We start from the raw sequence: 23403 nt of genomic DNA on the forward strand, positions 1-23403 counted from the left end.
AATAAAATAAGTTCATTTGAAAAACTGTGCATATTATTAGTAATTCAACAAAATGCGACATTATTGGTAAGGGGTGAATACTTCTGCAAACCACTGTACATCTATTTTCAGTGCAGTAGTTTAAAGCTTTATACCATTTTTTTAAAACAGCAGACTAACTTTTTTCCAGAGTATTTCTATCCTCACTAACTGTGTTTTTGTACACAGTAAATAAGGTCCGGGCCTGTATTTTTCCAAGTCTGTTCACAGCTCATGCTCGCGTGCACTGGAGACACACTGACTGCTTATTGAAACACAGCGGCAGGCTTGTGTTTGACATGCCCTCTTGAAAACAAACACCAGGAACTGATTCCTTAACACAAGTCTGGGAAAGTCAAAGGTCAGTGGGGTTGTTTACGACAATGAAGTTGCTGTGCAGATAGTGATCTGCTGTGTGAGCTGGCCAATCAGGATCTGGAAGAGATTTCGGCCCAAGTTTACAAACCTGGGGGCTGAAGGTAAAATGTGTTGGATTTTTATCATGTGTTTTTGAAGCCTGAAGGACACTTCCATTCGGTGCACTGAAGGACATTTCCATTCGGTGCATTGTCGGTAAAGGTTAGGAATAAGATTTGGAGACATTTAATAATTGTTGGGCTTGTTCAACTGCTTTTAAATTAAAGCCATTTTAATTGACTAATGGTTAAATTGACCTTTTCCACTGAGAAGCGCATTATAACAGAATGCTGCCAATTGCAATTTTGATCAATGAAGTGTTGGAATTGGTGAAAAAGGAATTGGAATTGAGAATATGTTTTAAAAAGGGATGTTCTATTTTAGTTCTGATATATTTAGTTGTTTCACATCAGGGCGTTTTCAATGCTTTTAGGCTGTGGTGCTGTATTTTATAAGAGGGTTGTTTTGATTCCCTGTAATTACTGTTTTTGTTTGGTACTTGCCATATAATTACATTTTTGTATATTTTATTTCCTCCTTGTAAAGCATTTGGAAATAACAAGGTTACATTGAAATTGCTTCTTTCATTCTGGCTGCTTGCAATGGTCTAATGTGTAATGCATTCACTCATCCTAATAAGGAAGCACAAGCCTCTCTAGTGAAAGTTCCAATACATTTTATCAGGAAGAAGAAAGGTTTGATGCTGTACCAAAAGTGATCATAATATTCCTGGACATTTCAGGGGGGTACAGACCCAGGGAAGAAGGACACGACTTGTTTGTCATGATGTCATTCTTTCACTTTGTTTGATGTTGTGTGCCTGGGGCAATTGGTGGCTGGCTGTGTTGACATTGCCAGACACTGAAATAAAAGTACTGGGGCAGTGTCAGAACTAACAGCACTGTGCTGAAAGCCTGACTGTTTCTGTTGTGAAATGAGACAACTACAACAAGGGTGGGGCCGTGGTAGTTGTCTGAAGGTAGATTGGTCTGTGTGGGGGTGGGTGGGAGGTCATTAGCCTTTGTTGTTGGTGATCCTGATACAAAAGTTCAGAATTCATGTTTTTGTTTTTCCATTTAACGAGACTCGAGCAGCTGATCTCTCCCCCTCCCTTTCTGCCTTTCCCATTCGTATGTCATCGCTTAACCTTTCAATTAATCGCAGCATGTTGCTGTTTTTGCTGATGCATTACCGGTTCCAGAGGCAAGTCCAATTTAAACTGTAGCCACACCAGATGAAAGCTGCCACAGTTATGACTGTGCTCATGCTGATGGTATTTTCAGTCAGCTTTTCTTTCCTCTAGGTGGAAGTGCCATTAGTGACTTTAGCTGCCTCTTTAAATGACTTCTTCAGTCGTCCCCCCCCCCCCACTATATTGTAAATTGATGTAATAAATTGAACGGGGGAAAAAAATAGTTAGGGTGCTAATTAACCCTTTCTTAAATCATTTTTGTCAGCGCTGACTCGCACAGAATGTTTTGATGCAGAAGTGAAGATTCGGTCCATGTTCTAATCAGTCCATCTACACCATGCAGACTGTGGGTGATTAACAGCTGAACCAGATCTGTGGAAGTGACACGATTAAATAAAGCTGTGCCAGTCGGTGTGGAAGCCTCAATAGACTTACTCCTATCAACTTACTGTAATGCTGTAGCTTTGGTCATTTTTGTTAGTAGTTTGTTTAATATTCATTTTTTCTGTCCAGTTACATATTCATGATTCTGCTGTAAATGCTTTTATCTTTCTGAGAATAGCTGACATAATGAAAGATAATTGACTAGAAATAAGCGCAGTGATAATTGATGGAGACTAATCTACACAGACCACGCAGCTACAGTCATTAATAACACTGCTCAAAGTGACCAATTGCTTTGGCTGATAAACATGGGAAACAGTTAAGATGCCAGTGTAAATATAATTTGTAAGCAAATGTACATTTAAAAGCATAGCAGTGTTCAGTTTACAGTTCAGCTACAGTGTGCAAATATGACCTCAGGTATCAAAAAGCTAAGCAGGATAATTCCATGGCATTATAGTGTGTTCACAGTGACATGGTTCTGGGCCCATTCTGTATGAGCTGTACACAATGATGATGAGATATTCCTGCACATGACATCTCAGAAAAGGGTAATCCCTGTATCAAAATAAATTGAATCTTATCTTCTATTGGTTTCTTTTTAAAGTGCCTCCTTTCAACAGAGATTTAATTGTATTTATTTATTTTTAGTAAAAGAAGGTTATTATGCAAGTGTCAAATTCCCCCACCCCCCCTCCCCCCACCTACACACACACAATGTTTAAAAACCTCTGGGAATGGGGTTCTGTAATTTGCAGACCCTCGTAGCTCTCCCCTCCAGCGCTGATTTACTCTGCTTCTCCTATCTGGTGCAGTCTGTCTGTGTCTGCCGGCAGTCCCCAGAGTGCAGTTCAGGTTACAGAGTGACTGACAGGCTGCTGAAAAAGAGCAAAACATCAAAGATCATTCCATGGGGAAAGAATGATGCAAGCGTTTCAGCCACGCAGTTTGTTTCAAATCTGTGCCGAGGCTTTGGAGGGTAGTGAGAAATGTCTTTCCTCATCCTGAACCTCCAGCGATATACTCTCTTTATTGCATGGTACATTGAACAGAGCACTGAAACGTTTGACCTTCTGTCTTCATTTCTTATTTTTTACATTTTTGTTTACCTGATTTATTGCACAGCAATGCACTTTGTAGTTAACCTGCATAAAACCTTTTAAACTCCACACATTTTTTGAACAGTCATCCTAAAACACCCTCCGTGCAACGACACTGTTTGCATTAGTTGCTATGGTTAACAGACTAGGGGGCCCTACGCTAACCCATATTTTGGGGGCCCTATACACAGTAGCTTGTGAAACGGTGTTGTAATTAACAGCCTGCTGGTAAACTGTATCTGCATGGACAGCTTTCAGTTCTATGTCAGATGCATGTTCACCATTTAGACCTTGCAAAACAAATACAATGTGTAACACATACTGATCTTGGGCATCAATCGACTCGTCAGTGACCGCTGACAAGCAACCAGACTGTTTTACCAATTCCATAATCTCCTGCTTGTGATGCTCAGCAACTGTAGGTAAGTATTCATGTCTCAACTGGGCTGATGAAGGAATCCACCATTTACGTAACTTTTTTGGTTGTCCAATTTTTCAAGAGGAATATTTGCGTAAACAAACACATCTGTCATGTCAAAATGTAATGTGTTTCGTTTTTCACGGTATTAATTTCACGATTTCCACGTAGTATATAAAGGAAGAAAACAAACAAACAAACAAACAAACAAACGCTATGGACATACCTTTCTTGCCTCCTGCATTGTACACGTTTACCTTTACCTGCCTTTTTTCCTAAAATACAAACCCCCTAATTAAAGTAAAATTCATAAAATGTAGAGAGCTATACTGTGCATATTTGAGACAGGACAGGTTTTTAAATTGGTTCTAAAACTGAAATAAATGAATGCGTAAATTGAGCATGATTCACACATTTTATCCTGCAGACCTGATGCCTCTGATGTAGGATTAGGGACAGATCTTTCCCAGGAGGTAGAGGGCATGGAGCGTTTGGTATTCTACATTAGCAGGAAGCTACTTGCATGAGAAAGACCAGGTATGCTGTAATTGAGATGGAATGCCTAGCCGTCACAAAATTTAAAAAATGAACCGAAAGTAAGTTTCTGTGCATCTCTCTTCCTGCGTGTGTGTGTGTTAGTGTTTTCGGTTACTTTATAAAAAGTAACTGAAAACACTAATTTCATACAGTATTTCAAAAAACGAAAGCCCTGAAAAAAAACGATTTACATTAAACTCAAATAGCTGAAAGTAAGCCCGCCCACTTTGTGCATCATCCCAACTAGAATCATACCAATCAAAGTATTACTCAAGTAATATGGTAGAGGCTGCTGGTGGTGGCCTTGAGAGAAGATGAGACACAACAGTGAGATCTGGGGTCCAGGCGCTGCTTTTACAGACGACCGGTCTCAATTACTGTAGGTACTGTGCAGGGAATGTGGGTGAAATAACCCTACCGTATTAATAAAGCTTAACCAGAATTCTAATTTATCTATCAGCAAACTACATAAAGGCATTGCATTTCAGATCATCTTGATAGAAGAAAGTCGTGTGAAACCAAAAGAATAGTGCACACAGTATTGCCAAACTGTGGTTGGGTGGTTAAATCCCTAACTGTGTAATATCCTCTCATTTCTAAATATATCCATTGAATTTTACAGTACTGTTCTATGCTATTGTTGGTAGCTTGTACGAATAAGACAGATTTATTTTATTTTATTTTATTTTATTTTATTTTAATTTTTTGTCTGGTACAAGTGCTGTCGAGGTCGGCCTGTAGATAAAATTATTGTAAATACATGTCAAGTAGTTTAGTGTTTGGGGGTGGATTGGTCGAGACTCCTTGCTGTAGGAACATGCTGAGCTATGGAAAACGGCAGCACAGCCTCCAGTATCTGGAGGATGTCTGCATTCCCCTGTGATTTTAAATTCACTTTGGGGCAACGCAGCTTGCCAGATCCCATTTCTGTTTGTTTTTTTTTTTTTTTTTTTTTTCAGGATTTCCTGGAGGCAGGATGTTTGGCTAGAGTTAAAAGAAACTCCTGCCTTTTTTTAAAAGGTTCATTTCCAACCTGTTAATATTCCGAACTGGATGCACCATAAGGTGTAAAGATAGGCTTGTGCAATCCCCAGATTGTGGAGTGGGTGAGAGAGAGGGGTAATTTTCTAGGGTTAATCCAGCATCTTGATCCGAGTGGTTTTATTGCTGAAATGCTGTGTTCAGTCCGCTGAACAGCCTTGAAATAGATGAAAAAAAGAAAGTGCAATTGGAAGCAAATTATCTAAAACCCAAGGGCAAATCGCCTAGTCAGTATCCTCAACTTGCAATAAAATGGCTACAAAATATATGAATTGATATTACCCCAAAGTATTTGAATGGAACTTTCTAAAAGACTTGAGAGTTAAGGGAACACCATTTTTTTTTTTTTTTTTTTTTTTACATTCTTGTAGTTGAAATGAAGTCTTCAATCTGATTTGACTTTGCCTATATTTAATCAGGAATTCTAGAATGAAGACCAGTTCTCTCATTCCATTTGGAGAGCAGCTCTGGCAGTCACAGGAGCAGTTTGTCTTGACCTCTTGTGAAATCTCACATGAACATGGAACTAGGGAGGGGCACTTTGTATTGGGTGAGTGCCTGCAGTGTGGAGAAGGTTAGATTGGAGAGATCAAGGCTTTTTCTTCAGGCCTCTGTTTACCAGAAGCCATGTGAATCCTATGCATGTACAGTAGAGTGTATGAAACTTGAGTTCTGAACTGTTGTCTGCTTCATACATTGTGAGCCCTTGCTAACTGAGTTCCGTGGTCTAAAATGTAACTGTACAGTAGAGACTGGACCCAGCTTTTAAAGCTCAGATTCAGCCATGGCTCCGCTGTGATTCCATGTACACCACAGCTCTGTGAGCTCGTATTAAACAGGCAGATAACTTCTCTTCAGTGCTCTTTCCTAATCTGTCACTGAGTCCTTGATCGACTGTTTGTTTAAATGTATTATTAATTTTAGCAGACTTCATATCCTTCTGATAAGCAGTGGAATGTACAGGGTGCAGGAATGGATTGGATGCATTGTTCTGAGCTGTAATGAGACACACCTCAAACATTACCGACTTTGAACTTAACTAAATGGGTTACTTCTGAGAACAGCAAAGTAGATGAAAGAGTGTCTCATCTTTGTTTCCTCTTGGGCTCAGTAATGTCCACGTTACGCATTAATCTAATCTGTGCTTTATTGCATGCGAGTAGTGCAAAGTGTCACTTTATTTCAGAAATCATAAATGTCCACGTGACCAGGTTTACTTGGAAGGAGTGCCTCTGACTATTGAAACCCAGAACACTGTTGAACCTCAGTCTTGTTTGCCTTGGATTGCTATTTTCCTGTTTTAGAATGCTAGCCACTTTATGATCCCAAATAATATCCTGATTCAATCTGTGTTGCCTGAGCAATTGGCATGACTGAGACGTGCTGCTTATTTTATAGAACAGAAGGTAGGGAACCCTCTTACACAGAGTTACAAATGCAGGGAATGGCCTACCAGGTGACATAGTAGAATCTGAAACATAGCTGGATTTCTAGACTATGTGTGTAATCTCTTGAGTGTACAATACATATATTTACACAGTGCTTTTAAATTAGATGCCCCAGTTGTAAATGACTATATTGATGTTTGTTTTAACTGGGGATTATGTAAGGCACTGACTACAAAACTATAAATGAGATGTTCCCCCATGTCACTTCATGTACTGATATGATTGAATAGATGCATTGAAAACCATGCCGTCCCATAGAGGCAGATTTAGATAAAGGAGCTTTAATGTTGAGCAAGTTTATAACAGCAGTTTCAACTGAGTAGCATTGCCTGATCTTTTAATAAAAGGAGTTGTGATAAGTATGAGGTCATGGAGGAGGAGATTGCTGTAAAACACTGTAGACTGTGGAGATCACCTTGTATACAAGATAGTCTCTGCACCCCAATGCACCCACCATGGACAAGGCAGCTCTAGGGGGACAGACCAAGGTTTACATCTTACGGGTAGAATGACAAGAGTTTATAAAATGGTATTCATTCACCCATGTGTCATTCGTGTTTCCAATTCCTGTCATGTTTCTGTTTGTCAACACATCTTTGAAACTCTTTTAAAATGTTTAAGCCCAGCTAAGTTCATAGCCACAAGTTATGCTGAATGACATTTCAACTAGTCTTGTTCAGTGTTGGAAACAAGAATTGGAAACCAAATAACCTGAATGACGCGTGGGTAAGAGAGTCATGTATTTAATCCATTCCCATTCTACCTTTTAAAGTAAAGTTCTACAGATGGCTCTGCATGAAGCAGGGCTCAGAAAGGAAACCGCTGTAAAATAAATGCCAAATGTCCCGCCTCGTGTGTGTTTTTTTTTTAAATTTGTTTTAATTGTTTCCCTTTTTCTTTTTATTCTTGATAAAATCTGTATTTTTTTAAAATATTGTTTTACTGAATTAAATTGAGTTAATTTAGTTCACAATAGCTCACATAGTCAAAAGGAAGAATACAGCAATTGCTAAATTATTTTCCAAGACCATATCCAATTTTAACCAAGAGATTATGATCCTAAACTACAACCCTCCGTGATTTGGTAAACGGTCTCAGATTGCCCTTAAATATCTCTTAAAATAGGGCACAGTTTTTTCAAATTCTCTTCGATATGGTTTGAGAGATTCCTAGTGCCAACCTATAGCAGTACTGGGAAATGTGTGTATGTGGATTGGTCCATTCCTGCACGGTCTAGAATGAGTCCCCCTAATCTGTTTCCTGCCATTTTACAATGCAGAGAAAACAATGATTAAAAAAATAAACAATTTTTGGCACAGTAACTGAACAAACCACCTGGCCCTCGTGTCCCAGACCTAGCTAAAGGCTTGTTGGCAGTCTTGAGGGCTACAGTGATCCTGTCTGTAGTCTGAACATGTAATTGCAAAGGGTTCGCAGTCAGGCTGCTGAGGTCAAGCTTTCTGTTTTTAAAGTGCAGAACGCAAGCAAGACGTGCAGCCCTCCATGGAAGAGTGATTGTACCTCCTTTATTCAAAGCAAGCCGGTTGTTTAAGACATCCTGATCTTATTTTGAGCTCAAAAGAGGAAGCGCGCCCTGGTCAAAAAATAGAAACAGCTTCAATCCTTGGAGAGAATACAAGCTACACCAGCAGAATTATTATAGAATGGGGAATGTAAGTCACATATCCGGAGAGCAGGATCAGAAGCAGCAGCAGCAGGGCCTGGGGGCCTCCTCATCTGTTTCCTTGGATTGTAGTAACATGGGAGCTCTTAGTGGGGACTTTCCTCCAAGTCTGCGTTCAGACAGTCAGTAGACTTCACTCTAGTGCAGTCAGTTATGAATGTACAGTAGTGGAGACACTTTATTCAGGGATACTAAGATATTTAGTGAGCAAGTAGTCAGAGTGAAGTTATCTGGCAACAAACTCCCCATCCCCAGTTGTACTGCTTTCCTAGAAAAATGATAGTTATCCCCATGTGTTGTTGCAGCTTTGTTTAATAACAGGCTTGCCTGATTTATTTAAAGACGGCAATGCTTGTGAGAGAACGTACAGGGATGTAAGCAGAGTGGCTCTTGCTCTTTGTGTGCAGTACAGTATGTTTGATATTTCAAATGCATGCCCTGAAAGCTAAAATACAGAGCCTTGTTTATAAAGTGCCCTTCACTATACAGAGTGGGAAGCAGAGCTATTTAAATGGTCTTTATAAAGCATGCCGCTGTTTAGATGCGTGCTGGTTTCTGGAAATCCCGTACATTTACAAATATGACTTCCTGCACAGAAAATAACATTTGCTGATCTATCCTATATCTGTTATTAGTTGAGGCTCAGAGAAATTACTCGGTAATGAAGGAAAAAAAAATCAATCCCCGCTCTGCCCAAAATCTCTTTCCAAGTCAGGACGTGTGGGTTAGAAAAATGCAGAGCTTTGCTTAATCGCCATGCTAGTGGTTTAATTTCTGAACTGTTATGAAAGCATGAAAAAAAACCCTGCTCCACTACTAAGGGGAGAGCTGCTTTTAGGCAGGGTGTGCCCAGACGAGAGGTACTGCCGGCCCGGTTTGAGATTGGACGCTTCTATTTTTGAGACTGCTCGTGGGTATAATTGTTGCCTGGGAGCACCTACCTCTCTAATTGGGTTCACATTGACTTGCGCGTGTTCCACAGCCAATCCTGCAGAACTATAATTCACCCGCGCTGGCACGGCTGCTGTGCAGAGTTACTGGCCAACAGTCTTTCTCCACTGAGACACTCCCAGAAACAGAAAGAGCAGAGCATCTACCTCAAGCAAGCCACAGGAAACAGGAGCATAGAGACAGACAACTCCATCCTTCTGGGCTGCTCTGCACAGACCCCGAGACGATTGGTGCTTTGCAGCACAGATCTTTTTGTTATCCGATAGGCTGTGGTTTGGCATTTGATCGTGACCAATAAAGTTAAGCCATGATATCCTACAGTCCTTGTTGTGTTGCTTACAACTGGATACACAGGTCTGCTGGAATAGTAATGTGCCACATCCTTGATGAAAGAAATTGCGTTGTATTCAAAATGGCATGACGTATAGTTTTCGTTCCGGTTTGTTTCATATTTTAACTCTTTCCGCACCAGGTATCTTTTGAAAAAGGGCGCCACTGCTAAAACGAATTAATTAGTCATGACTTGTATAGAAATACTGAATATAATACTAAATGATACAGGGGAAATCAAAGACTGGGGACAGGTAACTGAGTTAAAGACCTTCAAGATCTCCAAGGGCTGCAGTGTAGTTAGGTGTCACTAGATAGATTATTCATCTTTGATTTGTTCTTGTACAAAATTTTCTACTGAAGTAAAATAAATGACAAAGCAATTGCAATATTAACTATTTCAATGCGTTTAATAACAAATGTAGATTTTGCTGGAAATGTTTATATACTGTAGATTATAGTCAATAACTAGTTTGCAACAGGGTTATCAACTACTGTGTATACTGTACATGCACTCAGTGATTTGTACTTACAGTAAGGTGAACTTGTACACGTGGAAGTATATAATGTCCATAATGTGTAGCATAATAGACTTGTGTGTTCATATTCTCTCAATACTGAGTCCTGTGTGTGGCGTCACTGTGCTTCTGTTTGATTTGTGAAGTATGTTCCGGTCCAGGTAGAACAGTCACACGGTACCTTCTTTACACAGAGCCCCACACGCACGGTGAGGCTTGGGTGCAATTAAACCCTGTTTCCATGATCTGGAGCAGCATACTGCACAGTGTTTATTAGTGGGACGACAACCTGCACTTTATGTGTTTATCAGGAAGACTGCCTGTTGTGTCTAGTGTTGTTTTTGTGACTTTTTGTTTACTGCAACTCATTTTACTAAATGTATGTTTTTGTTTAAAACGCGGTTGATCAAAGCTTATCTCCTGACTGCTTAGCAAAGTCAACGATGATGTAACAAACTCACAGCAGATCCTTTTCGGTTCAGAAAGAGGTGATGATTATATACTGTGTGTGTCTATAAACATTGTCATTGGTTAAACAGTGCTTAGAATAGATTTCTATCCCTCTCTCTAAAACGATAGAAAAAGATTTAATGAACAAACATGATTCGGTAAATCAAAACAGGCTTTAAAAACCCTTAACGTTTAGTGAATATGGTGGCTGAATTTGCACTGAAATAAACAATGAGCATGAACACGCGGCTTGCTTCTGAATAAGAAGGCTGTGAACTGCATAGAAAATAAACAGTATGGGAACGCTCCGACGGACAGTCCTTATATACAGAACCAATTCCTGTTTAAGCTTCCTGGCTGATTCTCACAGCTTCACAGGTTAGCCCTGCCAGCGTTGGATATCCCAACTCCTTTTGACTTATCCCTGTGTAAATATTTATAACCCAGGGAAGATATCTTAGCTCTTTGTGAAAGCTGTTTTCACTTGTGAAATACAATCCTGCTGCATTATCTCCATGCACAGCTTCTTTTTCACTGTGAGCTGGCTCTTCACACCGCTGCTGACTCTAGTTAATGTTGAAGAGTGCCGACTCCATACGAGGCATGCCACAGGACTGGGATCACACAGCTCTGTGCTTCACTCTTCTCACATGGCTAACCCAGAATCGCAAACCCAGAGCTCCTGTCCACCGGGCAGTTGAGCTGGTTTAGCTTTTAAAGATACATGGAATACAAGGTTGTTTCCCCTGGATATCTAGGCAATGTTCTGTTATTGAGATCCATCTCTTCTAGATGAGCCCCAGTTTCTGAAGACTACGTTCAGTTGGGTTATTATTCTATTTGAAAGGAGTGGTTTAAAAAAATAATAATAATAAGTACATCCAACACTGTACACAATGCTTTTCATGCAAGCTAAAGATTAAAGCTGGAAGTGAACTCTTTTCACTCTTTCATAACCAGGTCTTGCTTTTGCTGTTTTGCAGTTACGCCTTGGCAGATGAAGCCTACCGATCCTTACGGGACCAGGACAAGGACCAGTGTATCCTCATCACAGGGGAGAGCGGTGCCGGGAAGACAGGTAACCTGACTGATCTGCTTGCGTATTACACTGCAGCAGCCTTACAGGTAACCTGACTGATCTGCTTGTGTATTACACTGCAGCAGCCTTACAGGTAACCTGACTGATCTGCTTGCGTATTACACAGCAGCAGCCTTACAGGTAACCTGACTGATCTGCTTGCGTATTACACTGCAGCAGTCAAAGCAGCCTTTGTTGTATTTTATTGTCAGTTTTGAAGCATAAAATATTACATTTAACATGTGAGGGAAAGTCAGAAACTTGTTTACAGTAATAATTCCCCTTATCAGAAGCAACACTGTACCATTGATACGTGATTCATGATGCGGTACAATAAATGACAGGGCATTCCTGCATCACGCGAGTGTGCTGATGGGCATTTCAGTCTGTACAGCTTTTTATGGGTTCTAATTTTACATGTAATTCTGTTGTGACAGCACGTTGCACACAAAAACCTTGAAACTTTCCCAAGGCTTTGTGACTCTTTCCAGCCATGCCTTAACTACCTCATTTGGTAACAGGATCCCTACAAGGTTGTTTTTTTTTGTCTCAAGCCCAGATTGTTGCTGGTTATCTGTTCTCTGAGCAGATGTGTAGCCCAGTGGCACTTCTTCCCCCGCAAAATCAATGACAAAATCGCATTTGATTGGTAATCTATTCCAGTCTTCCTTGGGTGGTGCTACACACACAGTAAATGCAAGCACTAGGAATGGGTTTTGACTTTGGCAGTTCTTCTTAGGTGCAGGTGAGGGCCACGTGTACAGGGATGGAACGTACATGTAGCTATTATAGCTTATTATATTTTTATTTTATTTATTTATTTTTTTTAAGTGGATCCAGAATTTTAAGGGCTCTTTTTTGAATTGCAAGTATCAAAGGAAAATGTCCAAGTTTGGCTCTACAACAGTTGTTGGGAGCGTTTCTGTGGATGTTTAAGATGTTTTTACAGAATTTGCAGGTGAAATTGTTCTGTTGGACTTTTTTCCGATTTCTCGAGATGAGGAAATAGAGCTGGACCCCAGATTTCACTGCCATACAGAAGGATGGGCAGGATCGCACTGTCAGTTTTGTCCACATTTCTATTGATGGATTTAAGTGATAGATTTTTTTCTTTATTTCATAATATGCTCTGCGTGCTTTTTCTCTGAGGTTTTTTATTGCCCGATTTAGAAGCCCTGATGAGCTTATTATTAGACCCAGGTAGTTGTATTTTGTTGTGTGTTCTATTACATTTCTATTACATTTTTATTAATAGTGAACTGGAATTTATTTCTCTGCAGTTCGGCTTTTTTCTGGAAAATCATTTTTAGTTTTTTCAGGGTTAATTTCCAGGGCCCAGGTTTTACAGTATCGCTCCAATGTTGTGAGTTTCTGCTGGAGGCTTGTTGCTGTGGGTGACAGTAGCACCAGATTATCAGTGTATAGGAGGCACTTGATCTGTGTGTCATCTATGACCAGTACAGGGGACTGGTCCAGATCTGTGGCCAGCTGGTTTATATATAAATTAAACAGTGTTGGGCTGAGACTGCAGCCCTGTCTCACTCCTCTGCCCTGTGTGAACGAGTCCTCATGTCGTTGATTTTCACACTGCATTTGGTTGCTTGCGTACATGGATTTAATGATGTCATGTAATTCTCCTCCAATTCCACTTTTGAGTAATTTCAGGAGGAGTCCTGGATGCCAGATTGGAATCAAAGGCCCACTTAAAATCGCGAAAACATGCAAATATTTTCTTTCTTTTTGTGGTGTACGTGTTTGGTGATCAAGGTGTGCAAGGTATGTATGGTCTGTAGTGCGGTGATGGGGGAGGAACCCCACTTGCTCAGAATCTTGTGTTCCTGCATGAACGTCAGGAGTCGGCTGTTTAAGGTGCTACAGAACAGCTTCCCCAGGGTGCTGCTTACACAGATGCCTCTAGAATTGTTGGGGTCTAGTTTGTTTCCCTTTTTGTGTATTGGGGTTATAAGGTCTATGTTCCAATTTTGAAGATAATATCTGGATTGTAGCACTAAGTTGAATAATTTCTCTCTCTCTCTTTCTCTCTTCCTTCCCCTCTGTCTCTCAAGTCCCTTGATCAAAGCTAAACTACTGTAGGAGCTAAACTGTAAAAGCAAATGTATTGACCGCCATTACCAGTGTTAGTTTCCTTCCTTTACAAGTCAGAGGAATCTTCAAATAGAACAGCTTTGCACACAAACAAGTGCTTCTGCTTTGGGGTTAGAGGAGATGGACATTTTGAATAGAGCAGCAAAGGTATATTACAATGAAAAACTCAACTCGAGAGGGTCTGTTTGCCGTTGTTGTTGGTGGTGTGTGTGTGTGTGTGTGTGTGTGTGTGTGTGTGTGTGTGTGTGTGTGTGTGTGTGTAATATATATATATATATATATATATAATATAATATAATATAATATATATAAAACAATGGTCTAGGTAAATATATATATATATATATATATATATATATATATATATATATATATATATATATATATATATATATATTTTACCTAGACCATTGTTTTTCCTCTTGGCCCGTTCTATATACATGAAACCAGAACTTGTGTTTTTTGTTGCACCTTTTTAATGTTTTCCGAAATCCCTTGCACTAAGTAACAGCCCAGCATCATTTGCAATAAAGCCATTCAAACGTATGACCCATTATCACAAAACAGTATTATTTCTATCCTGGCCAGTCAGCTCTCCTGTTGACTTTCACTGCATGCCAACGCTAATCATTCTTTCTGTTTCCTCCTTCATAAGACACAGCTAGTGCTGCCTCGTACGTTTGTGGGTGATGATTTTGATTTAACTGTGGACGGGGAAAGTGTTTTTTTATGTCCTGTACGCACTGTCGCTTTCAGAGCCATGCAGTAGCTCCATGCACTTCTTGCACTGCCCTTTTCACCTACTCAAGGTCATGATTTTTTATTTTATTTTATTTTTTACTATATTATATTTAAAAGTTCTACCTGATCTGATCCAGCAGTGCTTGTTTGGACTCAGAGCAGGAGGTGGGCTATGGACTAGAAACCTCAGTGTTTCCACCCCAGTGTTAATACATCTAATGATAATCAACATTGTATTGCATGCCACTTGGGGAGAATACTCAAGGGCAGTGCTGTGTTGTATAACTGTGTTGTATATCAGTTTTGTTTTCCTTTTGGAATGGCACCTTACTTTTTTGGCCACAGTTGTATGGGAAGTGACATATGGAATGGAACTCTCTGGAACTTCCTGTCTGCCCTGGTAACTCTTCTCTCTAGTCTCCTCAATGAACAGTAACATGGCTTCTTGGACACACAGAACAGCTTCTGAATATATCAGCTGTGTATTATATGGAGTTGTGTGTTTTGTGTTCGCAGAGGCGAGTAAGCTGGTCATGTCCTACGTTGCTGCAGTGTGTGGGAAGGGAGCAGAGGTGAACCAAATCAAGGAGCAGCTCCTCCAGTCAAACCCGGTGCTTGAGGGTAAGTGCAGGCCTGTGTCTCTTGTCAGATGAGCTACATATATACACACACACACACAAGCAACCATTACACCACCCACCCCACAGACAGATACACACACACACACACACACACACACACACACACACACAACCCTTACACCCCCCCAAAAACTGACCTCCATCACTTCCCTTTTTAATTTTTGATTTAAAAAAAAAAAAAAGAAAATGCTACACATTAAACACTGCAGAATTTCAGCAAATGCCACTCCCCCAAAAATATGTGCTCAGTTCAGTTAGTGTGAATGATCTAAATGTCTTTAAATGTTGCATTATTATTCAATTAAAAAGATCTATCTTTTTCCTGTAATCTGACCGAAATTGCATGGAATGCACATTCCTTTTGTTTTTGGTGCAGATGCATGGAGTTCCTGCTTCTATCGCGTTGCTCTGCTGCCGTTACTCGGATGATCAGCAAAGAGAGCCGCGTTCTTCTCACATCTGTAACAGATTCAATGTGATTGTAATGAGCTGGGAGTTAGACGCTCTCTGAATGCCTGATCACTTCCTGCAGTGAGCTGGGGACTCTGACGTGCTCCCTGGAGCTCTCATTATCCATATTCTCAGGGTTTATTTGTTGTTTTCAGCTACCCATGACCGGCACTGGCGTGGATTAGACAGTCGAGCAACATGTGCTTTATAGGCTTTATAGGCTATATATTCTATATAGGCTTTGTTTTCAGTACCTTCACAAAAAACCAATGGGAACACAAATCTCCACTTGCTTAACATTAAAGAGTGGAGCGAGAATGCTAAAGGATTTTACAGTAATGTTACAGTTAGTCTTACTGTATACAGGGTGGTTCAAAAGTCATTTAGCCGGCTGATGTGTGCCTTTTTAGAGCAGTGAAGTGAACTCAGACTGGCTGTGCTATACGGTATAATGAAAAACACACTTCTTGTTGCATGTCTGTGAAATAGTTAAGAGAGGTGTGAAGCAGCCTTTTATTTTTGTTTGATTTGTTTTGAGTTTGATTCTGAACTCCACCACACTGTACAATCATTAAGCGTCCAATTGGATGTCAGACCTGTCTGTACCTGCACAGGTAATGCAGACAGAGCTGTGTTGTGCTCTTATCTGGAGCCAAGTGAACGTAATGCTGAGCCAGCCTTCACTCTGAATGTCCTCAGATTGCAATCATTAAAGAATTCACACAAATATCCCTCTCCGGTTCATGGGTCTACCTTGATGACCTTTTTCTTTCTTTTTTTTTTTTTCATCCCCCCCCTCCCCCAGCATTTTTCTTTGATATGCTATAACCTGGTCCCTCAGCTTTCTTTATTGAAAATGTCCGTCCAGTTAGAGTGAGTTACTGTACCTGATGCCACTGTTCCATGTTCTCTCCCCCGTTTTAGCTTTTGGAAACGCTAAGACCGTGAGGAACGACAACTCGTCTCGGTTTGTAAGTACCACACCCTCTTGTTGATGAATACGCCGCAGTTAAATTTGTTTAGAAGTTCAACAGTAAAACTTTTTTTTTCCCTTGGCAAACCAATGATCATTTACCTCAGTTTCCATGGGAGTGGTTGCTAGGGATATCTGCTGGTAGCAACTGCATTGTTATTAAAACTGGTCTGTTCCGACTGTCAAGCAAATTAAATGTCAGGAACCAAAAGGTACCATGAAGCGAGACTCACCAGAAACATACGCTCGTGCTATCGGTGTACTATCCTAGAATGCTTCCCTATTTCACTTCTTTTCTATGTCATGTTTTATCTTGTATTTTTTTGAAGTTATGTATGATATACTCAATTGAGCCCAACTCTGTTGCTCAAAGCTGAGGGAACACAGACACTTTGTGGCTTTTTAAATTTGGTTTCAGGAGACTTGGTTTCAGCCCAGTGCATGACACACCAGAGGAGACTTGATACAGGTTTGATACGGCAAAGTTGCCTCAAACTAGGTCTCCTGGAACCAGGTTTCAAGCCACTGTTCCTGAAAAAGTGGCTTTGTGTTCCCCCCAGATCTAACGTTTCGGTCTGCTTGGTAAAGCTCTGGTTTCAAACACGGGCAGTCTTGACTGTTTACAGGCTGCTCTATACTGTGTACTTAGTTGCCCTTGTCAGGCAGATTGTAAAAATGATGTATAAAATAAATGCACAGCTGGATGTATATAGGATTTATTTTTATTTTTGCTTTTATTTTGTTTTGCAGGGAAAATACATGGATGTTGAATTTGATTTCAAAGGAGACCCGCTGGGCGGAGTTATCAGCAACTGTGAGTAGCTGGATGTTCTTTGCTGGGTTTTATTGACGACATGGGTTTGGGATAGACCGAAAAGTGCTGCATAGTTCTATTCATGCACTGTCCCTGTGCTCACAGAACTTTAGAGACTGTGTTTCAGATAGGGTTAGATTAAATAGAAAAATAAACTGCACATTTTTAATTGAATTCAAACAACAACCCCTTTTAAAACATTCCTTAAAACAGTTAGTTTATGTACAGTAAAGGTCCCAATATTTCACCGGTAGTTTTACTGGCTCTATATCCAGTGTTATACATGCATGTCAGCTAATCTGCAAACTTTGTACCCTTAATTGGGGGAAACTTCTTTTTCCTTGAACAATGCAACCTATGCAACCTGTGCAACCTCTAACAGCTGAACTGTTTTTATAGCCTCTTATCTCAGGGACTCTGCAAGAACAAAACTTGGCTTTCACAGTGCTTGATCTATGAAACCCTTTACATAAATAAATGAGTAGGCGGGGAGTGTGAGACTGTGTGCTGTCTCCCCAGTACAGTGTTCATCGTGTTGTGCAGAACACCTGGGGCAGTATGATGGGGTGTGCTGGGACTGTGAACGCCTGGGGCAGTATGATGGGGTGTGCTGGTTCTGTGAACGCCTGGGGCAGTATGATGGGGTGTGCTGGTTCTGTGAACACCCTGGGGCAGTATGATGGGGTGTGCTGGTTCTGTGAAATGTGAGATTTGCAGCAGCCTGCATGCAGTTCAGTACACAATGTGACCCAGAGGCATTTGGAGACATACCTGTGATGATGCAGCACCATGTGTCTTATCTGTTCTATAGGAAATTACTGAAGCACTTTATTCTTCAGTGCTTTCCTCCAGAGGTATTTAAATGCACCATTCATTAGGAAACGCTGTGCATACGTACAGTACAGACTCCCTCGAAGGGTGAGGACTTCTCAGAGCATAGTCTATATTCTATCTTTAAAAAACAAACAAATCAACAAGTCATCTTTCCTGGTTGTCTGCTGAAGGTTTTTTATCTTCAGTTTCAACTGCAGCCTTTCACGATTTATTGAGGTTTGTCACTCACAGAAATGGATCACACTGCTTTGTAATGTGAGTCCATCCCTTTACAGCATGCTGTGGTTTTGGAAACCTTTTTCAAACAGCAGTACAGAAAGTGTTATCCCTACTCCGGGTGCCTGTCACAGCTGCAATCTATGATGTCTCTCCCTGTATGTACACCTTCCAGGGCTACAACACTGAACAAGAGCAGACGTACAGCTGCCTGGTGGGCATTCCTGAGATAGGGAGATATGAGAAACAGTCAAAGATACGCTAGGGAAATTAATACAGTGCATGATTGCAGGTGTAGTCGTGACAGTGTGTGGTGTTGATTCAGGTCAGAGAGTAATCTGAGCTGGAGTGGAACTCCTGAAGAAGAATGACTGGTTTCCCCAAGAGAGTTTAACCGGAGCACCACTCACCCACTGGGGTATCCCACATCTGTGCGCAGTACTTAGTCATGCTTTATTGAGCTGGAGCTTATTTTGTTTGTGAAGTGACCTCGTACCTTCAAAGGGTTAATCAAGCAAAGCAGCCCTCTCCCTCCTAGACGCAACCCCTCCCCCACCTCCGCCCTTGGTTTTGTTCCTTCTGTTTTGTCTACGGAGGTTTCTGAGTAAACCTCAATGCTGTCAAGGTTACAGGAATCTAGGCATGGTAGTGCAAGGCCAGTAGACTGATTCATTGTTCTTAGTGGCGTAAAATTGACGTTCGAAGCTGCCAGTTTCTCAAAGTAGAAACAGGTGTCCGTTTAGGCAAATTCAGTGCAGGCTCGGGGTCTTTTAAAAGCCTTCCCTGGCGCCTTTGTTTGTTTGTACATTTGATAGATCTTCACAGTTCTGTCACCAGCAAGAGTCAACCAGTATCCATACAGAGCAGGATCTCATTCAGTGGTATATTAACTATTCAAAGAGATGCTTGCACAGGGGAATCGTGACCTGCTTTGTACTAGGTGAATGCAAATCAAGTGCTTCGGCCTCTAGCTGTAAAGTTATTTGGCAGGAGCGGGGTAGAAGCTTGCTATCACACACACTTGTTTTTGGGCAGTGATGCACACATGCAGTAATCGTGCCACTGTCGTAGAGCTGCAGACAGAGGCTCATTAGAATGAATGCTGACTGTGGAGTTTAGGAGCCAGGAAATGCCACGGATACTTCTAGCAGTGGAGAACAAACATCTCTGCTAGTTGCAGTGGGGAAGGTTCGGTTAGTAGTCGTCAGACGTGGTTTCTCTTGTGTTACAGATGAGAGTTGTGGCTGAGAACAGGCATGGAACTCGTTCTGGAAGCACTTGGTTCAAATTAGTTCGTAAGAAGTTTACAACTAACATAGAAATATTTGTTAGTGGTTGACCTTTTCTTCTTCATACCAACACTAGAAAGAACTGTGTTTTCCTTCTTGGCACACCATTTGCCCCTAGTAATACTACTGAAAATACCATGATGTCAACCCATTAGTTTATAAACATTAGACTGCGACAACTATGGAAAACACCCAGCAAAGGGATGTAAAGCAGCCAAATCACTGCTAGTTATGTGGAAGCATGGTTAAAAGAAAACATGGCTTACTGTAAATACATAGTTATAAACCTGGGGAAAGCACATTTTATGAGGGATGATTTGAAACAGATTAATTCTGTCTGTAGGGTGGTCTCCATGAGGGAAAAAAAAACTGTCAAATAGCAGTTCTCAAAATGTGCAATGAAATGGTCTTGTACAAACAAAGTCTAATAAATAAAAGCTTCAGCATGCCCGTTTTGAAGGCTTCTTGTGTTTCTGTAGCCTGAAGAGCAAGTGAAAGCCTTGTGAACGACTTGTTTAACTAACCCTTTAGCTGCTAAAGCAGGAGCGCTGCCCACCTGTTGCAGTGCTGTGCAGTATTGATGAGCCCCATTGTGTAGCATTTTGTTCCGACATTAAGAATTCAAGAGAACAATGGCAGGAGGCGGTGAGCCATGGTGAGACTACATGCTTTACCCCAGCCCCTTGGGATGTCTTCCAGACACTAAATACTGTAGCCTGGTCCACCCTGAGCGCCAGCACACAGCTACAATGTGAGAATTCCATCTGGGATCGTGGAAGAATGTCAGATCTAGTCTTCCCCCTGAGCCCAAGCAGGTTTGGGAATGTATACATTTAGCCCAAGGTACCCATATCCCTTCTGTTCTTTGCTCCACCTGTACCCTAAATTAAGTAACTGAACCAGGTCTTTAAGAGTTCATTATTAAATGATACCTACAAAACCCAGAGGACTGTGGGGCTCAAGACTAGATTTATGCAACTTTAGTTTCTTCTTCTTTATTCAATTCTGCAATGATGTGTTTTTTTTTTTAGTGTGCTGTTTCAGTCTGTTCTGCTGAAGCATTTGTCAGGCACTGACAGAATAGGGATCGACACAATTGCAGTATGCAAGCATAGCCGAGTGCTTCCCTAGCAGCAGTAACTGGTAATGATCATAATACTTCAATGTGTTTCTCTTTCCCAGATCTTCTAGAGAAGTCCCGCGTCGTCAAACAGCCGAGAGGGGAGAGGAACTTCCACATCTTCTATCAGCTTCTGTCCGGGGCATCGGAGGACATGCTGAGTGAGTGCATCTCTAGTTTTAAAAGACACATAAATAAATAATACACCACCATTCATCTACAGTGTCATTGTTTTGTAGCTCCATTGCTGGGGTGGACAAGTTTCATATTCTGAATATATTAAAACAAGTAATTACTCCAATTAAACCAATGATGCACAACTCCTGGCTCCAAGACCATTCCAGTCCTGCTCCTTATACAAAGCAGCTCCTAAATTTAGTTTTGTTGTACCTACTAAGGTCAGATGAATCCCAGAGTTGTGCGTCACAGGCTTAAAGAACCCAAAACCCATAAGAGAAAAGGACTTGTAATAGAATTCCTAATGGCGACACTAAGAAATGGAATTGGGCCTCACTGCTGTGTATTTGCTGAGTTAGGCTAGCCTGTGCTTCTGTATTGAACCTTGCTGGTGTGCTCCCCTCCCCCAGAGAAACTGAAGCTGGAGCGAGACTTCAGCAAGTACAACTACCTGAGCCTGGACTCTGCCACAGTGACCGGGGTGGACGACGCCGCATCCTTCCGAACCGTGAGGGTGAGAATCTCATTTCCTGCTCTGTCTGTGGCTGTGGCCCTGAGCCGCTCAGGAAGGAAGGGGCCAAGTGCCTTGAGGACGGAGCAGCGTTCATGAAAACCCTTCCCCCCCCCCCCCCCCCCCGAGTAACTGCTGCACAGCTGCTCCCTCTGAGGGTTATAAAACACGCTGGGCAGTACAAACAATAGAGGCAATTCACAGTGCAATAAAACACAGGGCTCAGCAGGCAAAACGACACTCGCTACCACACAGATGCAGTGCTGTGCATTTGTCTTGGGCTGGAGACTCTCTGTGACCTGTGAAAAGAAACTTACTTACTGAAATGAAATGTGAGAATTGTTAAATTATAAAAAATGTTTGCATTTAAATTTGTGGCAAACTAATTCACAACTCTGTTAGAATGCTCATATTTACAGAATTCTGTTATCGCTACGTAACGTTTACCCATAAATCCTGTAGATCAGGGATGGCCAATCACGGCCCTGGATGGCTACCTTGCTCCTGGTCTTTGTTCTAACCCTGTTCTAAATTGTTTAATTGAACCAATTAAACCTCCTTCAAGACCCTGAAGTAGTTCATTATCTTACCTGCTAAACCTGCAGTGGAATGACCCTTCAGGATTGGACATCCCTGCTGTAGATATTGAATTCGACTAATAAGTTGGGTCTCCTGCCTGATGCAGATCTAGGCTGTCCGAGAGAAAGGGCAACTTTATAAGGAGCACTTTAATACAAATAACGAAAGGCTTTTTAAGGGCATCTTATGAATCATATTGGTGGGTTCCCAAGGGACAATGTGCAGTACAATTATCCACACACATCATTCCAATATCCCATGTATTCACTACATACATGTGTTCATGAGTTGATAAGGTAGATGTAGTTGGCTACTTAAAAGAAAATCTGTCATTCTGTTCCAGTTTACACTTCACTAGTCACTTCACTAGTGAACTAGGACACACTGCTTGAAAAGTTAACTTGAATAGAACATTTTAAAAGTCTACTTTTTTTTTGTATTTTTTAAAATGTGTGGTGCCAGTAAGTCACAATATCGCTGCCTCCTCACTGCACAAAACCACTTCATACTTGCAAAATCAGCCTGGCTTTTGAAGTTTGTATCGTGAGTGTTGGCAAGGTTGAATAAATCAATGTCTGAGTGGCATTATCGAAATGTTCAGGCTGAGCACTTCTGTTCCCACACAAAGCTTTTATTCTGCACAGACAAGGCACTTTATGAAACGAATGCATATTCCACAGCGCCTGAAGGTTAAGCAGCTGTATTAGCATCCAGGATTGTCAGGGACTGGAGCTGCAGCGAAGTGGCAGCTTATTGCACTGATTGGTGTAATTCAGAACCTCTTATGAGGGCAGCAGTGAAGTCACTTGTGTTTTGAAAGCTCAGCTGCCTGTTCTACAGTTCAGCGTGCCAGACACTGCTGATACATTCCTGCAATGAGCCCTGCTTTGTTATTGTTCCCTTAATATATGGATTTGTTTAATGTGACCATCATGTTGCTGTAGGTGCACAATATTCCAAAAATATTTAGGTCTGTTTGAAGTACTGTAGAAACGTGCCAAACAGCCATAGAGGTCGCCAAATCAGATGATATCCATTACCGAGTATGTATTTACTTTTAGCTAAAAAGGACAGTCCATTAAATAACAAGCATATTAAAGCACAAGCCAATGAGAATCAGAGCCTGAACCAAACCAGATTGAAGGGGTTTTCAGAACTGATAGTAAGAGAGCTCCTTGGCATACCCCTGGCAGTGAAGGCTGTATATACTGTTATTGTAAATGCTGTTTTAACATGGGTGCTTTAATTACTCTCAGCTAATCAATGTGTTCGCAGGGATGGGAGCTGAAGCTGCTGTTTAATATGGATCTGACAGGTCTGGTGTACAGAGCGTGTCTGCCATGTCAAGGTATCCCAGCAGGTTAGCAGCTGTGGGACAGCAGCTCT

The 23403-nt window shown here is 41.2% G+C and overlaps 1 protein-coding gene across 5 annotated transcripts in view; it reads left to right on the plus strand.

Annotated features, from left to right (window-relative positions):
- Positions 1–23403, plus strand: part of LOC117405716 (unconventional myosin-Ib) — a 67556-nt gene that overhangs the window by 18601 nt on the left and 25552 nt on the right. For all 5 annotated transcript variants that reach the window (XM_059032561.1, XM_059032563.1, XM_059032562.1 and 2 more), the window contains exons 4-9: positions 11472–11566; positions 14930–15034; positions 16429–16475; positions 17228–17291; positions 20813–20911; positions 21338–21441. In XM_059032561.1, the coding sequence (XP_058888544.1) occupies positions 11472–11566; positions 14930–15034; positions 16429–16475; positions 17228–17291; positions 20813–20911; positions 21338–21441 (514 nt within the window). The remainder of the gene's footprint in view (positions 1–11471; positions 11567–14929; positions 15035–16428; positions 16476–17227; positions 17292–20812; positions 20912–21337; positions 21442–23403) is intronic.

The sequence above is a fragment of the Acipenser ruthenus genome, chromosome 10 (genome assembly GCF_902713425.1).
Source record: "Acipenser ruthenus chromosome 10, fAciRut3.2 maternal haplotype, whole genome shotgun sequence".
Taxonomy (NCBI): domain Eukaryota; kingdom Metazoa; phylum Chordata; class Actinopteri; order Acipenseriformes; family Acipenseridae; genus Acipenser; species Acipenser ruthenus.